General features: G+C 38.3%; 1 protein-coding gene across 1 annotated transcript; it reads left to right on the top strand.

The window, feature by feature from the left end:
• Nucleotides 1-11,970: 11,970 nt before the first annotated feature.
• UFM1 (ubiquitin fold modifier 1) lies at nucleotides 11,971-25,113 on the top strand. The gene is made up of 6 exons (XM_035323983.1): nucleotides 11,971-12,092; nucleotides 12,291-12,347; nucleotides 12,670-12,727; nucleotides 17,820-17,859; nucleotides 18,271-18,303; nucleotides 23,226-25,113. Coding segments are annotated over exons 1-6 (258 nt in total). The 5' UTR covers nucleotides 11,971-12,090; the 3' UTR covers nucleotides 23,294-25,113.
• The last annotated feature ends 800 nt before the right edge of the window (nucleotides 25,114-25,913 follow it).

The following is a 25,913-nucleotide window of genomic DNA, read 5'->3' as shown; positions in this document are numbered from 1 at the left end:
TTATAAACGATCTGGATGTAGGAATAGAAGGTATTTTGAGCAAGTTTGCTGATGACACCAAACTTGGAGGAGTTGTGGACTCGAATGAGGGTGGAAAGGCCTTGCAGAGGGATCTGGATAGGTCGGAGAGCTGGGCGATCACCAACCGCATGAAGTTCAATAAGAGCAAGTGCCGGGTCCTGCACCTGGGACGGGGAAACCCTGGCTGCACAGACTGGGCGATGAGACGCTGGAGAGCAGCCTAGAAGAGAGGGATCTGGGGGTCGTGGTAGACAGCAAGTTGAATATGAGCCAGCAGTGTGCCCTGGCAGCCAGGAGGGCCAACCGTGTCCTGGGGTGCATCAAGCACGGCATCGCTAGTAGGTCAAGGGAGGTGATTGTCCCGCTCTACTCTGCGCTGGTGCGGCCTCACCTCGAGTACTGTGTGCAGTTCTGGGCACCACAGTATAAAAAGGACATGAAACTGTTGGAGAGTGTCCAGAGGAGGGCTACGAAGATGGTGATAGGCCTGGAGGGGAAGACGTACGAAGAACGGCTGAGGTCACTGGGCCTGTTCAGCCTGGAGAAGAGGAGGCTGAGAGGAGACCTCATCACAGTCTACAACTTCCTCGTAAGGGGGTGTCGAGAGGCAGGAGACCTTTTCTCCATTAACACCAGTGACAGGACCCGCGGGAACGGGGTTAAGCTGAGGCAGGGGAAATTTAGGCTTGACATCAGGAGGGGGTTCTTCACAGAGAGGGTGGTTGCACACTGGAACAGGCTCCCCAGGGAAGTTGTCACTGCACCGAGCCTGTCTGAATTTAAGAAGAGATTGGACTGTGCACTTAGTCACATGGTCTGAACTTTTGGGTAGACCTGTGCGGTGTCAAGAGTTGGACTTGATGATCCTTAAGGGTCCCTTCCAACTCAGGATATTCTATGATTCTAGTTTTTCTGCCTCAAATTTTAGAACTAGTTTCAAAGAAAGTTCTACATTTGATTCATAGGCAGATTATGTTCCAGATTTTATAAAGACATAAACACTGCGAGTGTAATTTTGGATCCACTGAAATAAATAGCAAAGTCCTTTTGGCTTCAAGAAGTTCAGGAATCTAAGTTCTGTTCTCTTCTACCATTTTCCTGAAAATTTATATTCTCTTACCATTGGCTTGGAATTTCTTTACTTAAGTGTTAGCATATACATTTCTCTCTTTCCTTACATATATATGTACAGGGGAAGAGGGAGAAGTAGAAATATGTATGTTAATGCACAGTGCACGAGATGAAAAAGATTTTTTTTAATGGAAAAAATAAAAAAATAAAAATAAAAATAAATAAAGGTAGGGCTGAGAGAACTGGCCAGTATCATCACAAGGCTTACACTATAACAAATTCAAAAGGACAACTTCAGTCATGAAAGCTATCTTTTCACTGGTAAAATGCCAGCACCAGACTAATCTTCAGGAAGGGTAAGACATGGGCTCTGAGGAGCTACAGATCAGTTGCTGGGAAGTTTATGGAGTAGATCCTCCTGGAATCTGTATCTAGGGCATATTATGGACATGAAGGTGACTGGGAACAATCAGCATGGATTTACAGAGGGCAAACTCTACTTGAGAAACCTGATAGCTTTCTATGATGAGACAATCAGCTATGCAAATGATGGGAAAACAGTGGGTATGATTTATCCTGTATTTAGTAAAGTTTTCAGCATGATCTTCTGTAGTAACTTTTAAAGCAAAGTACCAGCAAGCAAAGTTCCTGGAGAACAAAATTTGCAAAGAAATGTTGAGTGACCTGGGTCTATTCAGTCATGAGGAGACTAAAGGAGTGATTTTACTTCTGCCTTGGACCAGCTAAAGGGAGAGTTTAGAGAAGACAGAGCTAGACTCTTGAAAAGTACACAGCAGCATTACAAGAAGCAATGGACAGAAGTTGCAACTTACTGTGGCCAAACATTAGAATTTTTTTCCCAGAAATGTTGTGGAACCTAATAAATTAGATAGATAGATAGATAGATAGATAGATAGATAGATATAGATTAGATAGGAAGAGAGAAAGAGAGATCACAACTCAACTGGACTGTCAGTGTCCTGGGTGCACCAGCAGCCTTCCCCTGCCTGGTTTGGCTGCAGCTCTATAGGTCTGTTAATAAAGGACTACATTATGTTAGAATAGGTGACAGATATACAGTCAGACAAAATCCCAAATGGATAATTTATAATATAAAAACAGTTTGTACATCTGCTTCATGTTTTTGTAAGTGAAGTAAGAGTTCTTTGTAGTACTGTGACAGAGCGTACCCTCAGCAAGCTTGCAGATGACACAGAACTGGGAGGAGTGGCTGATACACGCGGTGGTTGTGCTGCCATGTGGAGGGCCTGAAAAATTGCTCAGAGAGGAATCTTATGAAGTTCAACACAGGGTCCTGCATAACCATACAATAATGTTGCTCAAAACAATTGCACAACTGTTCACGAAGTTATCCACCTATAGCTTTCCCTTGTGGATAAGAAGATTCTTCTGCATTTTCCTCTCCTGACTTCAGTAACACAGTCAGACATCTTATATCCACTGCTACCACTAAGTTCTAAAATCTAAGAAAAGCATGTATTCCCTGGTACTGCTGGAAATTGAGTCAATGTGGATGTCTGTATTCTCCACAGTTGCATTCTCTCTATATATTCTGCTTTTAAAATCTCTGCTTCATGTAGGTGGCAATCCACTTAATTACCCTCAGATATTTTGGTCTTCTAGACATAACAACCAAAATGCTATTATATGATTAATCCATTTTATTCATATCATTCCAGAAGGTAAACTTCTGTTAGAATATTTTGTTAATTCATGCACCAGTACAGACTTGGAGTAGGTGGATGGAAAAGAGTTTGGCAGAAAAGGACCTCTGGACCTTCTGGAGAGAAAGGTGATCCTGAATCATCGAGGTGTCCTTGTGGCAAAGAAGGCCACCAACCTTTTGTATTTCCTTCCTCTTCATTATCAAACTGAAGTATTTTATCCTCTATAATTCCATGACTAGGTCCATTTTTCTCATTGCTTTAGTTCCTTTTTCTGATCCCTACCTTGTTTATACTGTCTCTGTGTATATTTTTTCCTCTTATCTTGCTGCCTTCCCCATGGTGTGCTGCTCCCTGTATTCAGGAAAGGAAATACAAAATATTGCCAGCAAGATGATGAGGGTGATCCTTTCCGTCTGCTCAGGACAAGCAGGATGGTTTTGTACTTGGTGACAAACCACTGAGAAAAACACAGTCATGGGTGTTCTACTTCAGAAGAACAGTAGTTCCCACACTCTTCTTCCTACCAAGGAAGTCAATAGGACCCTCATCTAAAAATGTATATTCTACCTCGAGCTTTAATTCAGTGCAGGTTGTGCAAGACAACAAAAGGCAAACCACAGCAAATATACTCTTACCTGATACTGGGATTTTTTTGGCATACAAAATCTGTAGAACATGGACTTCACCTACTACTTACAAATTCTACTCAAAAAATAAGCTTAAGTAATACCTCTCTGAAATGCTCTCCTTCAACATAAACACTTGTAATTAAGAATAAAAGTAAAATTAATACTACTAATAATAATAAACCTTCCTGAGTACTCTAAATCATCTGAAACAATTCTCTATGCTGGAAAAATAATTTTTGCAAAGGATCACCCTCTTTTTATGTTCCATAACCTAAGAACTACATGCTGCAGTACCATTTGAGAGACAGTATTTCCTTGTAGAAACAAAATTTGCTTCTTTAAAGAAGTTTTTCCACAACAAATTTATAGGAAATAATAGGCTTACAGACAGAGAGAACAGTTGAAAAGCTATGGTAGAGTAGAATCAGTAAGTCTAATAAACTAGTTAAATTATTTTTTATTTCTTATTTTATTTTTATTTTATGAGGGGATGTCTTTACTTGTTTTACTTATGCTATTACGATTTTGGAATATACTAACTTCTGAATGCTCAATTCTGTGAGAATATGATTCCCACTACAACTTGGGTATTAAGCTTCATCATTCTGTCATAGTGAATGTTGTATTATCATTTTGGTCCTTCCGTTCCTGTAAAAACAAGAGGTTCTATCGTGCAACATACAAAAATAAGGAAACTGGTTAATATGATATAGTTTATTATGTAATATATAGCTTCTGTCTTTTCCATCTGGCATTCTTACATAATAAGAGTAGGTCTTCTCTGTTGGGAAATCTTCTGTTTTTGCAGTAGATTGAATGTGGTATATTACAGATGACAGACACTAATCCTCTTTTTATGCAACATTTACATTTCTTCTTCCATACAAGTGATTCATTTGGAATACATTGAGTGAAATTGAATACATTGACTGAAATACCACTGATTGCTGTGTACGGGAAAACATACCAGAGCCAGGAGCTTACTTTCTATTACATACAGCACATTTTAAATATTTTAATGCAATAGATTATGAACTAAAGGTTACATAAGAATCTTGCAGGAGTCAGCTCTTGGCTTATATATATGTTAAGGAAAAACAGATGGAAGAGGAGAACTGGTGAAGAACTGGTAATTTGTGTAGTACAAATAACATAATTGAATACAGGGAGCACACCATGGGGAAGGCAGCAAGATAAGAGGAAAAAATATACACAGAGACAGTATAAACAAGGTAGGGATCAGAAAAAGGAACTAGAAAGCAATGAGAAAAATGGACATAGTCATGGAATTATAGAGGATAAAATACTTCAGTCTGATAATGAAGGGGAAGGAAATACAAAACAAACAAATAACAACAACAACAAAAACCTGGGTGGTGCCAGAAGTTTTTGCCAGGCTGCAACAATAAAAGAGAAGAAGGTCCAAGTGGAGACAGTACACATGTAATTAAACTACAAAAGATGGAACAACCAGATAATTTTTTCTTCTTCATTATTTGAGCCATGGTTAGATTTTGTTAGTTAGCAATTGATAACCTTGATGTTACCTCATGCTTCCCATTGCATTTTCCCATTGTATGTAATTTCAATTAACTGACTACTTCGTTAACTATCCTTGTGGTTTATCATTGTGTTTCCTCCGACACCCACAACTTTTCTCCATTCTTTTCCAGTCTACTTTGATTTCCTTTTCTGTCATCACTTTCTTACACAGCTCATTTCCTTTGAACTAGTACCTTGAATTCTTCCTTCTAATTAATTTATTCCTTTTTTTTTTTTTTTGGTCTTTTTTTCATTTAATTTCTTTTACTCAGTCCTTTGCTGCTATTTACTGCATTGTTTTGCATAATCTGTATATCACTCTGCTCTTCTAACATTTCTCTTTGTGATTTTCCCCAAATAAATTGCTAAAGTGGAGCTTTTGGGAAAAAAATAAAAATTAAATTAAATTAAAAAAAAAAAATCTGCAAACGGTAGAGGTATTGTAGCCCAAATTGACTCCACAGGGCATAGGGTGAGACAACTGATCCCTATGCATGATAGGGACTGCAGGATAGCAGGCATGAAGGACACACGTATGAATGATTGTTTTAATTCAACAATAGTTTTTTTTTGTTTTGTTTTGTTTGTTTGTTTTTCCGCATTTCATAAAAGGAAAACCTTAAGATTTTAATTATGTAAGTTGTAGATATATGGAAGATGCCTTCTTCTGTGAAGGCACCACATTGGCCTCAACTGATGTTGCTCCTGAAACGTGAAACAGTTATTCTTTTGGATTTTATTTTTATTTTTGCATGAGAATAGTAAACACTACTGTATTCATCCACTGAAAACCTATTTGCACATTCTTCTTCTTCCATGTCTTTCTTTGATTTCACTTTCATGTATGTCATGACAGTCAACTGTGAAAAAACAATAAGGGAGGGGAATAAAAGGGATATTATTTATTATGCTTTGTATTATGTTGATTTTAAGAATACTGTATGAGAAGAAGGTCCAAGAAATAATTTATTTTCAGACTTACAAAAATCATAATGACAAAAATCATAATTCACACATTGGCTCGGTTACAGCCTGAAGGTAGTGGCTCTCCTCATTTTCTGTGGGAGAACCATATAAAATTGAGCTGAGTGCAAAACTAGGGTGCCTAAAGTTTTATTTAGGAAGTGGATCAGAGACTCTGGATTATGAGGCTTAAGAATAGCACAGGAGCCTGACTACAGGGTGGGATTCACCTCACCAAACTGTTGCTTTATAAAGATGTCAGTGAGAGAGCTAGTCACCCTATGCTGTCCTTAGAGTCGGTCTGGGAAGAAAGAGGCACTTTCAGGGAACAGGTCATCTTTTCAGATATATATTCCACGCTGATATGAATCACACACTAGAAGTAACTTTTCTGCTTTGAATATAAAGAGACCCTAAAGGAACTAGCTTAGGAATAGATACGAAGTTGGCACCAACTTTTTATCAGCTGAACCCTGTCCTTTCTGTTGGCACTGCTGGATCTGTAATTAAAATTGACTGCAGTTGGAAGACTTTGAAGTATTCATCTATTTTCTGAGAGTCTTGCTAACCAGTAATGTTTAGAAGATGACATAAAGATATCCCAGCAAGATCATATATATATATGTAAATATGAAAAAAAAATGCAATGGAAAGCAAACAAAAAGTTATGGAAAGCAATTACACATTACTCAGGAACTCATTTGGAACAATAAAGCTCAAGTGTTCATCTGCTATTTAAGGGTCATTTTCTGTTCTCTGCCTGTTTCTAAATTACTTCTAGCAGTGCTACACTTTAAAGCTTAAAATTTCTGTGTGCCAATATCATTTTATACTTACTAGAATTAATTTTGCTTCATGGGTAATGGTCCAGAAACAAGAAGTTTCTCACTATGTCTAACACAAAAGCATCTTAAATATTCAGGCAAATCTTCAGCATTGTGTTATAGCAAGCACTGAACCAGGAGGCATATTTCCCAGGTCAGAACAGTCCAGCTAAATCTCTGATCCATTAAGAAGCCCACAGGAAAGCTACATGCAGAGAAGTTCTTGGCTTCTTACCCAAAGACATTAGAAGGCAAAGCCTGATAAACAGAGTCCAGATTTGAAGTCTGGTATCCCGAACCAGAGCAGGTTAGAAAAGCCTGTTCCAGATGAAGAAAATTAAAGGTCATGTTTATCTTTTTGCCAAAAAGAAAGCCCTAGCAATTTAAAAGCCCAGGCTTCACAAACACAATGTAGGTTTTTGCTTCTCCTTTATTCCCACAGAGATGCACTACCTTCTGCCATCTCAGTAAATCTCTCTTCTAATCCCTTCAAACACTAAACTAGTGATCTGCGTAACCTCACCTCCGTGTCAGTGAACACTGTCCTCTTGCAGTAATAATTGCAGGCTATATAAACTCTTTTCTGGGCTTGCCATCAAAGAGAACAAAAAGGAGAGAAGGAAAAATATGCGAAGTATCTACATAATAAATGACTGAATAAAGAAAATATATACAAGATGACCTTGTTTAGAGAACTGTGAGGGATATCATAGTTGACATCTTGTACTAAGCCTGTCGGAATCACAACTTCCCAGACCTGAAATTAATTTCCTCTTAAATAGTCTCCTCTTTGCCAGTCCTTACATTCAAAAATGGAAACAGCTTGGCTTTATTTCTTGTTTGCTTTCTTGCTTTCTTTCTTAAGCAAGAATCTGCACACTTTTAGTTAAATGTTAACTGTGAACTCACTGGAATAACCTGATTCATTTAAAGTAAAAACATACATCCCTCAAAAAGAAAAAAAAAAATAGGCTAAACACTTTATGAATAATTAAATTGCAATAGCAGCTGAAACAGTCAGGACTCTTTGTTGTTGTTGTTGTTTTGTTTTGTTTCTTATGATGGCTGCACATAAAGGATGAAATTTTGGTCTCTCCCTGAATTCTCCCCGACTTAGTTACCATCTCAATCTGCACATAAAATCCAATCTGCTTAAGATGTGAAACAGAATACATGAAAACTACCCTGCCTGGTATTAGAAAAGCACCTGTCAGAATCATATTAATTTTATATAGAAAAAAAAAAGGATACTACAATACTCCAAATATACTCCAAATTTCTGCCTCAGTATGTTTCACTATAGGACTCTGCAATACATCTGTGGATATCGTCCAGTTCTCTGAATCATGTTGTAAACAAGGTGATTTTATCTCCAATAGCAAGCTAACCCATGGTAGTACATAATGACAGTATAAATAAACTATAAAACTGCACACCCTGATTATGGAAGCAAGGAAATCAGCATATAGAGAACATTACTGGATAAAAGAATTTGCATAATTAGATGAAAATAGATAGTGGGTCATCTCAGAACAGCATGCTCAGAGCACAGAATCTGCTGCTTGCAGTAGGCAGGTTGTCCTTGAGACTGGTGACTAGCTGACAAAACACAATCCTTTCAAAATTCACCAAAGCATTGTAAATAAAATATTCTATAAAACCCTAAGTTAACTGTGTTTTCTGCCTGTGCAAGCAAAAAGGTATCATAGCTCACAACTGTAGAAGAAGGTTAAATCTGCAGAACTGGATGTTTTCTTTAAATCCATCTTCCCCCAAAGTGTGTTCCTTTCCTCAAGGGAAACAGAGGTCCTCCAAATTTGATGAACTAGCTTAAAAGACCCTCTCAAATAAAATAAATAATAAGTTTCTTATTCCACAATTAAAAACATTATGATGCATACGAATCATAAGAAAACTACTTTAAAAACATGTTTCCTGCATATAAAAGCTAAGTGCATAAGCATTGATATCTCTAAACAGAAATGTCATTCTAATCATGATGTAAGATATGTTTGTGACGCTAGAACTAGATTTTTAGTTATTACATTGGTTTTTAGGTTTTTATTATTACATTGAAGAAAGATTATGAAGGTATCTTAACCTATCTAGTTATTACAATTATAAAACACTTAAATTTTTCATTGCATTCCTAAAGTGTTATAAGTTTCCTTTATCTCTGGCTTAACAATGCTTTTTAAAAATCCTCCATATGCTTATGTTTTACAGAGAAACCCAGTGACATAGTACCTAACAGAAAATCACTTTTGTTTCTCACAGGCTGCATTCTGATGAAGGTGGAAGCTTCCTGTTTAAAGGAGGTTTAGGTTTTCCCAGCAGTAGGTACATACTGGCTAGCTTAAACAGGCAAAATTCATGTTGTATGTTACACTGCCATTTCTGTTAATATATAAATATATATATATAATAAAAAGAAAAAATTGAGAAAACAAATGAGTTAAATACTGGTCAATACATCTTGGTAAGCAATTTTTTTTTTTTTTTTGTACTTTAAAAACTCCATTTCCTTTCCTATTGTTCTGTTTATTGCCACTTTCAATCAACTAACCTAGGTACAGCCAGGTGACTATCTACACCTTACAGGCATGGGGGAAGAACAGCTCCTCTGTATTGCAGCACTTATCTCTCTTGCAGCGCTGTTTGTAACTAGGATTTCCACGAAGTGTTGTCAAAGTTATTTTAATTCACCTCAGTCACATCTTAGCATTCAGAGGGATATATATTTTGGTATTTTCTGGGGGCTTATTTTTTTATATTTTCCTGGCTTTCCTGTTGTAATAAAGTATTTACAAATTGACCCCAAAGTCCCCAGTGGGTTTAATTGCTCAAATTGTCATCCTATTTGCAATCTTCACTGCTATATAAACCAAAGCTATGTCTCTTTGCTATCACACAACATATTTACATAAGAGCTGTAGGGAATACAAACTGAGTAATAATAATAATAATAACAATAATAATAACAATAATAAAAAGTCCAGCTTCTTCTGTTTTCACTCATTGGGAAAGGAGGGAAGATTTCATTGGGAACGGATCCGTTTTTCTTGAGTTGAAGAGAATGTTCCAGTAACTCTCCCAGATGAAACAGAAAAATCGTATGCACTCTCCTTCCTTTATTCATTATAAATTCTCAGAAAAACAACCCTGCTGCCTTTCTAAAAAGCACAGTAAAATTACAAATTTCCAGCGGCAAAGAGGCCTTGTTTTTATGAAAGCATTTGGATTACTGAACCTACTTTTAAAAATGCTGTCTCTGAATTTTCCACCAAATAACTTTACTCTCACACTCTTGATGCCTGCACAAGATTTCTGCTCACGTTCTTCTTTGTGCTGGTTCAGGAAGAAACCAAATGAAACCACCTAAATTTATTTATTTATTTATTTATTTATTTATTTATGCCAAATCAATTCCTTGAACTCTCTACCCGGTGACTAGTGTTGGTTCCTTAGCCTGACAGAGGAGAAGCCCATGCGGCCAAAACGCAGGACTACCCCATCCTGGATTTAGACTGTTCTCAACAATGTTATGCTCCACGTGTACTCAAAACAGCTTCAACAAAGTACATCTGGGTACTAAAATAGTCAACAGCATGATTTGTGTGTATTTTTTTCCTCAGAGTAAAAGGCAAGAAATGAAGTTCTAGAAGGATCAGTCCTTTGTTTCACATCTGCATTAATGACCTTGGCACAGAAAAGAGCAGTGCATTAATGGAAGCTGCAGATGACACAGAGTTGTATAAATCAAAACCACAACATGATACAAAAATAATTACCTGATTTTGAAGATGGCAAGAATCAATATGGGATGACCTTTTGCTACACAAAATGGAGGGTTACACAATCCGAGAATTAATTATTTCCAGCTTGTGCTGTGATCTCTTAGAAGCAGGGTGATGAAAAAGCCACAAGATCATTAATGGATTACAAAGCAAGCATGCGCCACCAATGTGATATAGTTGTGAAAGGCAAATACAGTAGCATTCACGTAAAGGTAAATGCAGGAGACACAGGGAAATTTGGCTAGTGAGTTTATTTATTTATTTATTTATTTATTTATTTATTTATTTATTTATTTATGTGAAACTTTCAGCCCTGTCTGTGTTCAAACAAGAACACAGGGGGAAACAACTGAATTTCATAGCTGAGCACTGAGTTAGACCTTAAGTAGAAAACTGGTGACTCCAATGTGTCAATTTATACTGCATTTCTCCTACTTTAATCCTAGTAAGATCCCCAATTAAACTGAACACAGCAAAGAGTTTTGCCATCACCAGGAGGCTGTAGCGAGGTGGGGGGTTGGTTGATTTATGCTCCCATGTGCCTGGTGACAGGACGAGGGGGAATGGGCTAAAGTTGTGCCAGGGGAGGTTTAGGTTGGATGTTAGGAAGAACTTCTTTACTGAACGGGTTGTTAGTCACTGGAATAGGCTGCCCAAGGAAGTGGTTGAGTCACCATCCCTGGAGATCTTTAAAAGACGTTTAGATGTAAAGCTTAGTGACGTGGTTTAGTAGAGGACTTGTAAGTGCTACGTCAGAGGTTGGACTCAGTGATCTTGGAGATCTCTTCCAACCTACATGATTCTGTGATTCTGTGACAAGCGCCTCAGTCCACACTGAAAGCTGCTTCCCGCAAAAGGTTTTTTTTTTTAAAAAAAAAAAAAATATATATGAGAGCTGTGTGACCAAACGTTTTCTGCAATGGTAGCACTGACACAGCAAGCACTGAAAACCTGGTCATACCCTGCGTTAATGGATGAACCCGCCTTAAAGACAAGTGTTACCTTCCTTTATTGTTCGCTAACCTCACTGCATCTTCATACAGTCTCATTCAGCTTTCGAATGGGCCTGTCAAAAGTCACAAAATCGAAAAGTGCTGTTTTTCTGCCATAAACATATCCCTTGGTGTCCAAACACAACTTCAACTGCTGCTTCCAGCCGGTGTGACACACGGGTGCGGTGACAGGACCTGGGCCTGACAACCACAACCGCTCCCCCCACCCCCTCCCCTTTTCCCTCAGCGCCGCCGGCCCAACGCGCTGCGCCCAGCCCTGGGTCCTCCCTGCACCGCGGAACGGCCGCCGCTGCTGCCTCATTAGAAAACCTGAACATTCTGCTCCAATTCACCTCATCCACTCTCACTCCCTTCCCTCTGAGCGGCGGTAGGGCGTCAGCACCGAAACCCTTCTCCCTTTCCCCCGCGGCGCCGCGCAGGGCATTTCCAGCGTTTCTCTTTCGCTCAGGCCCTCGTCGGGCGGATCGGGAGGAGGAAGGAGCCGCGGAGGCCCCCTGCGTGAGGCGAGTGGCGGCTGACGTGGCGGCGGCGCTGGGAGCAGGATGTGAGTGAGGGACGTGGGGGGCAAGCGGCGCGGGGAGCGGCTCCTTCATGGCCCCTCGTAGTCCCTCACGGCCCTCTCACTGTCTCCTCATAGCCCCCTCACAGCTCTCTCACTGTCTCCTCATAGCCCCCTCACGGCCCCTTGCAGCCGTAGCCCCACAGCCCTAACCCCGCTCCTTTCTCTCCTCGTTCTCCCCAGGTCGAAAGTCACCTTTAAAGTGACGCTCACCTCGGACCCGCGGCTGCCCTACAAAGTGTGAGTGCCGGGCCGGGGGGACCGGGGGGTTGCGGTGTCGCAGGAGGCCGTGGAAGCCGGTGGCAGCGTGAGCAGACGTGGGCCAGAGCCATGTGGTGGTTTGGTTTTATTTCATTTCATCGTTTTGGCTGGTGGAGGGAGCGTGTGTGTTTGTGCTGCCTTAAAGGCTTTGATCTAGATTATGTACCATACATGCACGTGCTTGGTAAGAGTATTTCAACTAGTAAAAGTGACGCTGTATGTAGTAGTTTAATGCCAAGTAGAAATAGGTTACCTGTGTACGTTAGCAGTCACATAGACTATATTTAAATTGTCATTTCAGGTTAAGTGTGCCTGAAAGCACACCTTTCACAGCTGTCTTGAAGTTTGCTGCGGAAGAAGTAAGTAGAAAGTTACACACCTTTCAATTTTTTGAATGTTCCTAAAAGCAATTCTTAATTGTGGAATACAGTGCTCATTTCAGCACAGAAAATGCTATCGTTAAATATGAGCGGACACCTGATTTAGTCATGTCAGTGTATCCGTCAGAACTTTTGGAATCCTTAATTCAGCAGTTCTTACACAATTTGCATGTCAGTAGCAGGGACAGACAGACTGCCTGGTTTTCTTCACGTTTAATTTTATATCAGTAGTGTAAAAACTTACAATAACAAGGAATTCTGAGTTATTGCTATTGCATGTTTAATGTTTTGAGTTACTTACGTAGAATAGCCAGAACATTCTTATTTTTTTTAAAGAAAATTCTCACATTCAGTTCCAGTAATCTTTTCATTTGGAAGACTTATGAAGGCTTTGAGGTTAGACACATGGGCTAGATTCAAAAAACAGGCTTAAGTGAGACTTGCATTCTTAGCTTTGGAGCATTTGGTCTTTCACATGGCATCCAAAATCCAGAAATAGGTACCTAAATTACCTATGTGCAGTATTTGAGGTGTATCCTGTTGGTTTCAGATTAAACATGCCAAGATTAAGAGATACGCATTTGGAAATGTAAAATAAAGTTGTCAAAAACACAGTGGCTTCACACGTGTAATCTGGATTCACGCCATGGATGCATGATACTAATGCTAGTACAGGGTAACAGGAAAGATGGGAGGGACAGACATCAGGAAAGAGATGCCACGTGTGGTAGGAGAGTTGCCCTCAAACCTGTAAACCGTACATACTGGACCTTTTGTGGAACTGTGATAGCGTGATGATAATTTCCTCCATGAGGTGGATTTAGAAAAGAATTAATTACTTAAATATTCCCATTTAACTAAACCATTTTTTTAAGTTGATGCGAGGATTTTGAGTGTTCAGCGAAGTTTTGGTGGTTGGCCTCAGACCACTCTGATTCAGCACCTTTTTAAAGAGTTATTATAGACATTTTTGGAGGCACCCAGGAAAGATAGAAAATGTGTGATGGAATGTAAAAGGATGGATGGAATGTATGGTTAATTCTTACAAGGGTAATTCCATTAAATGTTTATGTAACAAACATACTATTTTAAAGAAAATACAAAGGATGTTTTATTAATTTTGCCTTGAAAACAGTGTGAAGCACTTTTGTATTAGCCTCTGTTGGTGTTAAATAGAAATAAATAACATAAACATATGTTTTTTCGGAATATGAAGCTGTTTTCAGTTGTCATTGCTGATGCATTTCTGAAACCTTTCACATCTCAGGGCAGAACTTAATGCTTTGTAAACAGATAAAAGAGAAAATTAGCTTCATTCTTGTAGAAGATCCTTCATGAACCTGGCATTGGAAAAAATGAGAGAGAAATTGACATTAGCTTATCCTGTGTATCGTGATTCGTGTACCAGTTTCATAGCACCTTATACTAAACATAGAAGGAAAAGATAAAATTGTAGCCCCAGATTTTGAATGCAGATGTTTGACAGTCTCCACAGGAAGTACATTATCTCCTGAATGACCAAAGCTCTGAGGACAGAAGAGGATTTAAGTTTGGGCTGTTCAGCCTTGGCAAGTTTTCTGCTGAGACATTTTTCAGTGTCTCAGTTCAGCCACATCACAACCAGAATTCGTCTGGAACAGTCGACCATAGCCATGATGTAGAACGTTCCTCATATTTATCAAGTTTCAATCACAGGTTACTTTTTTTTTTCCTGAATTCTTTTTATTGCCCAAGGCAAGATGCATCCCTTCCTCCTGGGAAATGACTGAGATGCATATTGGAGATTTTTGTGTGTCATCTCTAGCACATCACATAACAAAGACTGGCAGAACTGGAAATGAAAGAACTGGATCATTAAATGGGAAGGGCTCATGAAGTCTTAATTGGTTGCAGCAGTCAGCCCTTCCCGAAATGCACATTTGACTGCAGTAGATTAGATGATGCAAATTTATCTCTTCCCTTATTTTTTCTTTTGGGCTATATTTAAAAAAAAGAAAATTGAAGTGCGGAGTATTGGGAACACTGTTCTCTGTAGTTTTTATATATCTGCAGTTCTTTCCACAGTTGTCAGTGTTCACTGTGACAGTGCTAATTTACATTTACAGTCTGTGGTATCTATTGATTTATTTATTTATCAGTAGTACTAGTAGTTAGAGCCACTTGATACATATCTTGGGTACACCTTTAAAGAATACTTGCACAGCATCTCTTACATTGGAGGAATTGTTACTCAAATTGTCACCCATTCCCAGGAAGCAAAGTTCAATTTTATTCTTTCACAACCATATATTTTTTGAAACTATTTTGTTACTCTGATGTTGTGACACTCATCTGCTGTTCATTGTGCAAAAAAAATGAGCTTATTGCTGTAGGGTATTGTTGGCATTTTAAAAAATAAGAAAGGGATATAATTGTTTGTATATGATTGCCGTCTTTAAGATTTTACCGTAGATATTGGCATGTATTTCCTAGCACTGAAAAAAAGTTACTTGGGAGCCTCAGTTATCAATTTATAAGGTGTTTGAGGCAAGTAAGCTGTTTTTGTAAAGTGTGTGTGTTTGGGGCTGGATGTTTCCTGCTTGGGTTTCAAAGAAAGCTGGGGATTATCTACGGAATACAGAATTTCTTTGCCACTTAAGTATCCGTCTGACTTTGTGTCGTTCTGTGCTCTGCACCTGTAGCTGGAACAGTGCTGGTATCACATTTTGTCTATTGCTGAGCAGGAATGGACTGCACCAAGGCTGTCGCACCAGCTTTCCCATCCCCTGAGCCAAAAGCCAACGGACAAGAGGTGGGGAGGGGGATGTTGTCAGGACAGCTGACTCAAACTCTCCAAAGAGATACTCCATACCAGATGATGTTATGTTTAGAAATAAAAGTTGAAGGAAGGAGAAGGGGACTCGCGTTAGAAAGCTAGCAACCGCTGCATATACTGAGGCCCTGCTCCTCAAGAAGTGGCTGAACATTGCTTGCACATGGGAAGCAGAGAATAATTTTTTCTCATTCTGCTTCTGTACGGCCTTTGCTTTTCTTACATTAAACTGCTCCTATCTCAAACCTGCAAATGTGTTTTTTTTCCCCATCTCATTTACTCCCACTCCCTCCTGCCAAGGAGGGGGGTGAGAGAGTGGCTGCGTAGTGCTTAGCTGCTGTCACTGTTCAACCACAACAATGCATTAGCTATTATGAGGTGGCATATTATTTTTTACATTCTTACTGTGAAATATGTAGCTCCCAGTTTATCAACTCATTATTCAATCCTTTCTTTGAAGACAAATTCTTCCTCTCCTCATGGCCTTCCTACAGTGACCCTGGTACCTAATTGGTCTTTTGCAAGGTAGCATGAGAATTGTAATTTTTGCAAGATGCATAGGTGACAGGATTTACCTGCTGTGAATACAAAGCTAAGAGATACTAAGTTAAAAGGCTAATTTGGTGTGTCTGGAGGTGTTTTTTTTTTTTAAAAAAAAGACATTTTTCTCAGTATACTAATAATTAAGCATGTGTTTCCATGAGCTCTAGCTGTTGCTGTTAGTGCATGTTTTCTGCAAATCAGACCTCAAAATTTTGAGTTGAGCAATTAGAAAATGAGGAAAGTGTAATTAATGAATGCCATTGAAAGGCCTGGCTGAAGTGATTTGTTTAGCAGATGGGAGAGTTCTATAATTCATACAGGAAAGCATTCAGTGTTAGCTAGCATTCGTAATAAGCTTTCCTTTTTCTTGCATAAGAAAAGTGTTTTCTGAGGGGGTTTAAGTGAAACTTGCTGATTGCTTGTATACCTTTTTTTTTTTTTTTTTTTTTTTTTTTCCTAAGGGGTTGTTAATTGAGCTCAGTACAAAGGTACCCCTTGCTCCTCAGAACAGCCAAGTAGGACTGATTGGCTTACACTCACACTGCCTACCCCTCTGTCCTGTGTGATCCAACCACATTAAGCAGTGCAAGGATGTTTACCTAGGCTTTGTCGAACTCTTGTAGTCACAGAAATAAGTCCTAAGAAATAATTGGTTTTGGCTTCTCCAGAACTTGAGATCTTTTGGCATAATTTCCAGTCTGTGTACAGTGCAGCTCCACCTGTGCAGGGCTTTTCATATTGTGAGACCGACTGCATATGATATGCGTAGGGGTGGGTATCGTGGGGTCGTGACTGAGGGTACAAAGTCTGCTGGGGCTGATGTCAGAAATAATAGGAAATCACAGATCTGATGCTCTTAGTGCATCCTTTTGTAAGCATATCTTCCTGGAGTAAATTCTTGGAGCAGAGCAGTTGGAGAGGTCCAAACAGAGCCAGGGAGAAAGCTAGGAAATAGGTCAAAATGAAGCAAGATGAGCTAAAGCTAATTCTGGTTTCCCAACCATCCTCAGTCAGGCAAACGAGAAATTCACATTGTGATGATCTTCATGGTGGTGCTACCAAGCACTCAGAATTTATTTGCATGATAGAAGATACCCTCTCAAAGCAAACTATATGTGTGTATCAGATGCAACCTTTTTTTTTCCCCCTCGTATATAATGTCTTCACACTAGCTCTTATTCTAGTTCTGTAAATGTCGAGCACACCAGTATGAAGTCAGTATGCCTGTGAGTGTATATATATATATATATATACACATACACATTTTGGGTTCAAGATTTGATGTTGCTAATTTTTATTCTGGAAAATTTGAACATATATATTCTTTGTCTCTTTTTTAAAAGTATTGCTTGCTGAGCATTTGATATGACATAATAAATATGCTTCTTAGAAGTTCATTTCCATGCATGTTTTAGGTGTTCCTTTATTTAGTATAATCAGAACTAATATCCTTAACTTTTATATATTTATCTAGTGAGTAATAATAATTGAATTTCATCTTTTTTAGTATTGCAAATTTTTATTCAGTACTGAGGTGTCTAATCAAATTAAATTGTAAACCTTTATTTTGCTGTATCTATAAATCTGAGGGGAATTTTTTCTCATAATTCTTTTGTAACTGAACCAACTAAAATGATAATTGTTTTCAATGCTCCCCATATATTTTCAGGATTAAATATGTCTTACATTATTTTGTCTCACTCTAATTTCTTTTAGTTCAAAGTTCCTGCAGCAACAAGTGCCATTATAACAAATGGTAAGTATATAGTTTTTATATTGTAGTTTCAGTTAAGGAGCATTAATAAAAGCAGAAGCATCTTTTATTTCACAAGCTGTAGAGACTGCAATCTGAACTTGATAATATCGTGGCATTATTTATATTACTTATGCATGGATGAAGGTATTAAACCACTAATACTATTCATTGAAGTGTTTTTGTCCTAACACGTAGTTTTGATTTCCTGTGCTGAAGATTTCTTGTTAGTTCCTGTGATAAGACTTATTTTGATTATAAGAAATACTTGCTTGAAGTACTGATGTGCTAAGTGTATTTGACTTGCTATATTACATTTTTGAGCTGTAAGTTTAGTGTAATAAACTGTGTTATTTCAATTTTCACCTTCCCCTCTGTTTTTGTCTTTTTCTATTTTAACATTTTTTTTTCTAGATGGAATAGGAATAAACCCTGCACAGACAGCAGGTAAGTTATTATTTATGGAGTCTAGTATTTTTTTTTTAAAAAAAAAGTTAATTTTCTGTTAAATTAATGGATAGCACTCTGGGTTGACTTTTATATCTTAAGTTTTGATTTCTTAAATAGGAAAAGAATGATCAGTAGTTGGAAACTACAGTCAGTGTTGTGAGGAAAAGGTTACATCCACATAACTATTGTTCATGTTGTTAGTTTGTGAAACTATAAGGCACTGCTGATCTTTAAGACCTAGCTATTCAGTGCAGTCTAAAAGAGCAGTGTTGTTTTACTTGTTACTAAAATATAATGTAATAGTTGTATTTTTTCTCTGCCCTATACTTGTCCATTATTTGCTATTTCAGTAGCCATTCTGCTAAGTTATGTTTAGAAAGTAATACTCAGTTTTAGAGCAGGAACTGCAGGCGCTTTGGAAAGTACATCTTCAAGAAGATAGAATCATTTTGCAGATAGCCCTCTTGTTCTCAACAAGTGATTCCAAGTGAGAAGTCTTTGATTTCCACTGTGGAGGCTTGCTGTGAGTTAAGAGTTTGTCTCTGTCACAGAAAAGTATAGAATTCTTCCCCATCACCTCCTGAAATGCATGGAGACCTAGTACAGATGTTGAATTGGACTAATAATAGTCTGCTGTCCAGAAGCTGGCTTCTGTGGACTTGTTCTTGGAAAGTTACATTTCTAAATTAATTTGGAAAGTATTGCAATAACCTGATCTAGACCCATTTGAGATGAGAGTTCAGTGGAGTGGGATATCTTGCTAGGGTCATAACTTTCTACTAAAAATAATAAAAATGCCTTTGGTGCTTCTTGAACACAGTCATCCAGAGGAAACTGTGAATCTGATTTGACTCCTGCTCGCAAATGTGATGCGCAGTTGATGGAGAGTTCATTGCTGCTTCTGTTTCTTGCATGAAGTCTTTGCCAAATTTTGTTCATTTATGCCCTCCGTCTGTCAAGTGTTATTGAAGATACCATACTTTTTTTTCAGATCTAAAGAGAATGAGAAAGTGAGGTATTATTAGTATATTTAGTGATCTAAAATAAATAATATAATGTAAAACCTTACAGAGCATGTAGTATGTGATAGAAGAGCAATTGCTTGACATTAATGTGGGGAATTTACTGGAGTTGTAAAAAGAACCACTTAAGCATAGTGACCCATTTCTGAGGTCTACAATTGCTTCAACAACTTCTGAAAATGAAAATCAAGAGAACATCAAGTCAGCACCAGAGGAGTTTTTTGTCCTCCCAGGGCTTGCCTTAAGACACCCACATTATGCTTTGACAGATGCACTGCCTCAGGCACTCTTCAGCTGCTGCTGTCCTCATTATGATCATATGACCTTAAAAGTATCTTAAAAACAGATGATAAGGCTAACAATATAGATTAGCTACTAGATCATTACCCACATGTACAAGCACATTTTCACACGACTACTGAAGAGCACCTATGCAAAACAGTAAAGTCAGTTGTTTAAGTTAAGGTATACTTGCGGTGTTCCTCTTCCTCACAAGTATAGTTTCCTTCTGCATTATGTAGCCCAAAATAGCTGTAGCTTAATCCTTCAAAGTTAATCGGTTTGGGACTACTTTACTCCTGAATGAAAACGTCCATATGGACATTTATCATGCTTGCAGCTATGCACATTTAATTCACATCTCTAATTGCTTTACTAATTGCTTTGCAAAGTTTGCTAACTTCTTATACATGTTCACGAATTACTCCGCAGTAATATAAAATAGCATTTCCAAGTTAAGATTCAAGTAAATGAAAATCCTGTCGATGCTGAATGTTTTCATTGCTGTCTTAATCTTATCTGCAAATATAAGATGAGGCTAAAGGATATATACATATATATTCTTTAAACGAAGAAGGTACTGCTCACCATTACACTGCTGTGTGGTATTGATTTAAACTGAAAGAAGGGAGTACAAGGGAGAAGACCACCAAATCCAGGACTCAGAACAAAATCTTGTCCAAAGTTTACAAGTAAACATAGATAACTTAAATATAACCTTATGTTCAGCCTTATTAATTGACACTTCAGAAAATAATAAGTAGGTTAGAACTTAGTGTTGTTTTTTTTTTTATTTATATTATTTAAGTTCCTGTAGATTGAACAGTTACTTTAGTCTTCAAAAACTTCCCGAAACAAGATGATCTAGGAATAAAATCTTAGTAATCCTTGGGGATTTCAGAGGTTTTGTCCTTTTCCACTGTTTCCCAACCTTTCTAATCAAAAGCAGTCCTCGGGTATGACTTTCATTCTCCCTATGTGATTCCATGGAGCAGGGGAAATGAAAGTTGAAAAAGCTCGGCTTAACACTTAATTCCTGTATTGATTTCAATTTGAAATCCTCGATAGTTCAGGGAATAGTATGCCATAACTTTAATAAACCCAGTGTAATATTAATGATGGAAGCAGACTGAGAGGTGGGGTGAACTGCTGTCTGCATGAGATGCAGCTGTGTCCTGTTCTAAAACTTCAGATTATGATTGCGATCGCAACGTGAATTGTTTTCATCAAGATTGCTAAGCTTAGTTCTCTGGTTTACTGGTGTGAGAGATTTGTGTTTAGAGGGGTTTTGAAAAACGCTTGAAACAGTGAAAGAGAATGCAGTCATTGGTTTCCGCCACGACAGATCCCTGAGGGGAAGGTCCTCTTTAATGAGTTTAATTCCCTTTTACGACAAGGTCATCCATCTGGCTGACCAGCAGAAACCAGTTCATGTAATTGTTTCAATTTCATCAAGTTTTTGATACTGTTTCTCACTATATCTGCCTGAACAAAATGTCCGGCCTGCAACTAGACAAGTACATAGTACAGTGGGTGAGCAATTGGCTGACAGGTCAGGTCCAAAGGGTTGTAGTAAATGGGGTTACAACAGGCTGGCAGCCGGTCACCGGTGGGGTTCTGCTGGGCTCCATTTCAGGGCCAGTTCTCTTAGAGGTTCTGTAAATGAACTGGATGCCGGGCTGTCTGCAAACTTACCTAGTGTGTATTCCAGTACTAAACTAGGAGGAGCTGTTGACTCGGTTGAGTGTAGAGAGGCCTTGTAGAGAGCTGTTGACAAATCAGAGAGCTGGGTGATCACCAACTGCATGAAGTTTAACAAGAGCAAGTGTCAGATTGTGTGCCTGGGATGGGGCAACCCTAGCTATATGTACAGACTGGGGGATGTGAGGCTGGGAAACGGCCCTGTTGAAGGGGATCTGGGAGTTCTGGTCACATGAAGATGAACATGAGCCAGCAGCGTGCCCTGTGGTGCATCAGGCCCAGCACTGCCAGCTGGGTGAGGGAAGGGATGGTCCCGCTCTGCTCTGTGCTGGGCAGCCTCACCTCCAGCACTGTGTGCAGCTCTGGACGCCACAGGGTAAGGAGGGCATAAAGCTATCAGTGCCCAAAGAAGGGGTGAGGCCCCTTGGTTTGCTCAGCCCAGAGCAGAGCAGGCTGAGGGGAGGCCTCATGGCGGCCTGCAGCTCCCTCACAAGGGGAGCGGAGGGGCAGGCGCTGAGCTCTGCTCTCTGGGGACAGTGACAGGACCCGAGGGAACGGCATGGACCTGGGACAGGGGAGGGTCAGGCTGTGTGTGAGGGAAAGGTTCTGCACCCAGAGGGTGGTCGGGCACTGGGACAGGCTCCCCAGGGCAGTGGTCACTCACAGCCCTGAGCCTGCCAGAGTTCAAGAAGTGTTAGGGCAATGCTCTCAGACACATGGTCTCATTTTTGTGTTGTCTTGTGTGGAAGCAGGAGTTGGACTTGGTGATCGTTGTGGGTCCCTTCCAACTCAGGATATTCTATGATTCAGTGATGATTATTCATCTCTTCTGTATGTGGTCTCAGCATATCATCTAAAAATAGAGTATCTTCCGATAACGCATTCTTTTGAATGGGTTTTCTGGTACACATTATATTGAATAGGTAGAACAATTTAAATCTTTATCCATGTGCCAGAAGAGTGAAGCCCAAAAAAGGGAAGCTTTGTTCCAACATGCTACTAATGAACAAACGTTAAATATATTAATATTTTTTTATGAGCACGCTACATCCATGAAATAACATGCTTGAGAAATAAGTGTAGTTATTGTGTTTTTACAAGTCAACACAAAGATGAATAGGAATAGATATATATTATTAATACCTTTTATTGTATTGTATACAGTCTCCTTCATGCAGTAGCACAACAAAGTTTAAAAAAGAAGTGTAAGCCCAAATAGTAATTATATAACGCATCATGTTTAGCAATGTGATTTCATTTGCAACTGGTGCGTTCAATAGAGTAAAGCAGTAGTGACAATCCTGAATAGCCATCTAAATATTAAAACCTTTCATATTGTGTGTTGCTAAACAATCTGATACGATCAGGACTATACAGTAATAAATAGTAAGTTGAAGAATTTTTGATGCTACACTGAGTCTGACTTAATGTTTGGATATGTAGAGAGCCTTCCTGAAAGAAAAGTGCAGTTGGGATTCTGAAGTTAAAAGCAGTTAAGTACTGAAACAAGCAGAGAATTAGGAATGAAAACATGACGAGTGACCTCAAGATAAAATACTTTTAATGGATTAGAACTTGGTTTCCTGGTCTTAAAATTATTCTGGCATATAAGTGAAGTCAGACATGCAGGTATGGAAATGTAAAGTTTGAAAGGCCATAACTTGAAAGTCTTATTATATGACTTTGAGCCTGGTATTTTTACTGCAAAATACGAGTTGTTTGGACAGGGGTGGTGTGGGAAGGATAAGACAAAATTCTGTGGAAACAGAAAAAAAATACATATTTCTGGTGTGTGAGAAATTACTACAAAGATGTTAGACACTGACATAATTATATTATTTTCCTTTAAAGGAGTATGCTTGTTTAGGTAACATTTCATTTGCTTGGTGACATGTTCTTTTTTGTTTGTTTGTTTAGGAAATGTATTTCTAAAGCACGGTTCAGATCTACGGATTATTCCCAGAGATCGAGTTGGAAGTTCTTAACGTCTGCGGGAAACTTTTTGAATAAGTGACATTGCTGTGCAGCAAAGGTCTATTTATTTTGGAACTCCACAGTGCAACTCATGAATTGGCCTGTTTAAAGCTACCAAAAATGACTTCCCAGGATGTGAGCTTTTCTGACACAAAAATAAGGTTTCATTTCCTTTTTAAAATACATGAAATCATGCACTGATTCTTTCTTCACTACTATACTTAATGGGCTGATTCCATTTTATGTTGTTGAAAGAAAGATGGACCTCTCTAACGGTGTTACTGAAACTGCAAGGGCAAACACTTAGCCACGATCAGTAGATATTTAAAGTATTTTATATACTGTTGGACCTACTGTATGAAAGGGGGACTTTATGATACTGGTACAGAAAAATTGTTCCTACTGAGTGCTAGAAAGTCTGTGTTTTCTTTTGTTCTTTTTTTCCTAAAATTCCACGTTTGGAACAGTTTTCCCATGGTTCAAGTGTTTAGCTCAAATAGAAGGGAGATTTCAGTGCATTATTGCTGAAATAAATAAATAAATGCCAAATGTTCCAAAGTAATTGTAAGATTTAATTGCTGAAAATATTTTAGATAAAAGAGAAAACAGAGGTATTAAAATGCTAAAATGTCATTTGATATTTTGTGAAGTTAAATTCAGTTTCAGAGAATCTGTGAGATGTAATCTCAAAATGCCATCAACTGGAAAGGATTGCAGCATAATTTGTGAATGTATAGGTCCTGGTCAAAGATGTCGTTCCTTTTTCAGTAAATACCAGTTCTTTGCAAAAGACTTGTTTTGTTTCTGTGTATTGTGAGGGAAGTTGTAAAATGTATTGAAATGTTTGTGTTTGGGTAACTTCTTGTTTATAAATTGCCTGAGGTAAACTACCAGTCATGGATTTTAATTAGAGAAGTTGCTGCTTTTCTTGAGCTATTAATATTACTTTGTGATTTAATCTATTTGGCCAAATCTTACCCTGTTACATTTTGTGTGTCTTACTGAGTTTACAGAAAGTTGAACTATGGGCAATATAGCGCTTGATTAAATGAGGATTGTCTGAAATACAGCTTTGCTGTGCAATACTTATGCTCCAGAAGGATGTTCAGATTATGTTTCAAATAGTGTAGAAGTACAAAATGCCTTCATGAGAGGGTATAAATTAAGTGTATAGAGGAAAACTCTTCTGAAAGTGGTATTTGACTATAAACATTTTCAACTACAAGATGAATTGTAAATTTCTGGATTTTCCTTTATTTTAATAAACAACAATATGAAAAAAATGCAAATATTCCTTTCTTATTTTCTTTAGATTTTGACAATAATTAAAAATGCTGCCCTGTGACCTTTTAATCAACATACTCTGAGATCTGTTTGAAGCCAGAATACTCTTATGCAGAATTCTACAGAACACTGATTTTAAGGGCAGAGTGCATAGTTTCAATTTATCTAATGCAACAATGTAATTAGAGTGAGCTAAGTTAATAGCTTGTATTTTTTCCTCTGTCAGTCTGTTGAGCAAATACCTGAAAAACGCCTTACACTAACATGTAACAAAAATCAAAGCTTTCTTTCCTGTCTCAAGGTGCGACAGAGTTTTAAAAAAAGCCATCATGACCTTTTCAAATGCAATTTGAAGCTAAGATGCATTTGTGTTCATGTAAAGGAAGGCTAGGTAAAAATATCTCAGATGATGTCTAGCATTTGTTATGCTGTTACTTAGGTAATAGCATGGATAGCATAAAGAATTTGTTTGCCATACTGTGTTGCAAGCAGTTTGTATAATGTGCAATGATCTGTCCATTTGGAACAATAAATTATCTTTGTAGTACTTCCTGGGTTCATGACACCTTTATCTCAGTATGGTCTCTAAAACCTAAACGTAACTTTTCAGTTTGGTGAATTCACTTGGTATTAGCAGTAGAATGTACTTAGTAGGCATCTGCAAGTTGATTTGATGTTTGCAAGTTCATTTTTTTATGTCCAAGTCATAACTGACATGTTGTATAGCAAAATAAAAGTTTAGAACCAGACTTCGTAGGCCTAGGGAATCCTCAGAAGATTCTGAAAAGAATGCTGTTCTCCCAGACTTGCACTCTTTGGTCAAATCTTACTTCAGGGTGTACTTTGGAAATCAGCTCTGCCTGGAGTATAGTCTTTGAATCTGATTGTAACTTGACTGATGGTAAATCAGAGACTTTGTCATTTGTCTGTGACTAACTTTGTTGTTTCTTTGCTGAAGGCATGAGGGCAATTTAAAGGGTACTTTTTTTCCTCTATTTGTAAAAGTATGGCTGGCTTATGTTACAAAGATATTCTGTGAAAATGTTTGGCAGAATCCTTGAACATTAGTGTGGAAAGTCTCACCAAAACTCCCAGAGAGCTATCATTATTGTGGTTTGCAAACTATTCTAGAAGACTTGATTTTCTCAAATTTGACAGAACTTCATGAAATCATGGGTATTTTCCAGGGAGGGAGAAACAATGATCTAATGTAGTATATAAAAACTAGAAGAGTTAAGAATCACAGAGTCGTTAAGGTTGGAAAAGACCTTCAAGATCATCTGGTCCAACCATCACACTACCACCAATATCACCCACTGAACCATGTCCCTAAGCATCATATCTGAC

The sequence above is a fragment of the Oxyura jamaicensis genome, chromosome 1, assembly GCF_011077185.1.
Source record: "Oxyura jamaicensis isolate SHBP4307 breed ruddy duck chromosome 1, BPBGC_Ojam_1.0, whole genome shotgun sequence".
Classification (NCBI taxonomy): Eukaryota; Metazoa; Chordata; class Aves; order Anseriformes; family Anatidae; genus Oxyura; species Oxyura jamaicensis.
Note: the sequence above shows the minus strand (reverse complement) of the source record. Positions and strands in the feature narration are given on the sequence as shown.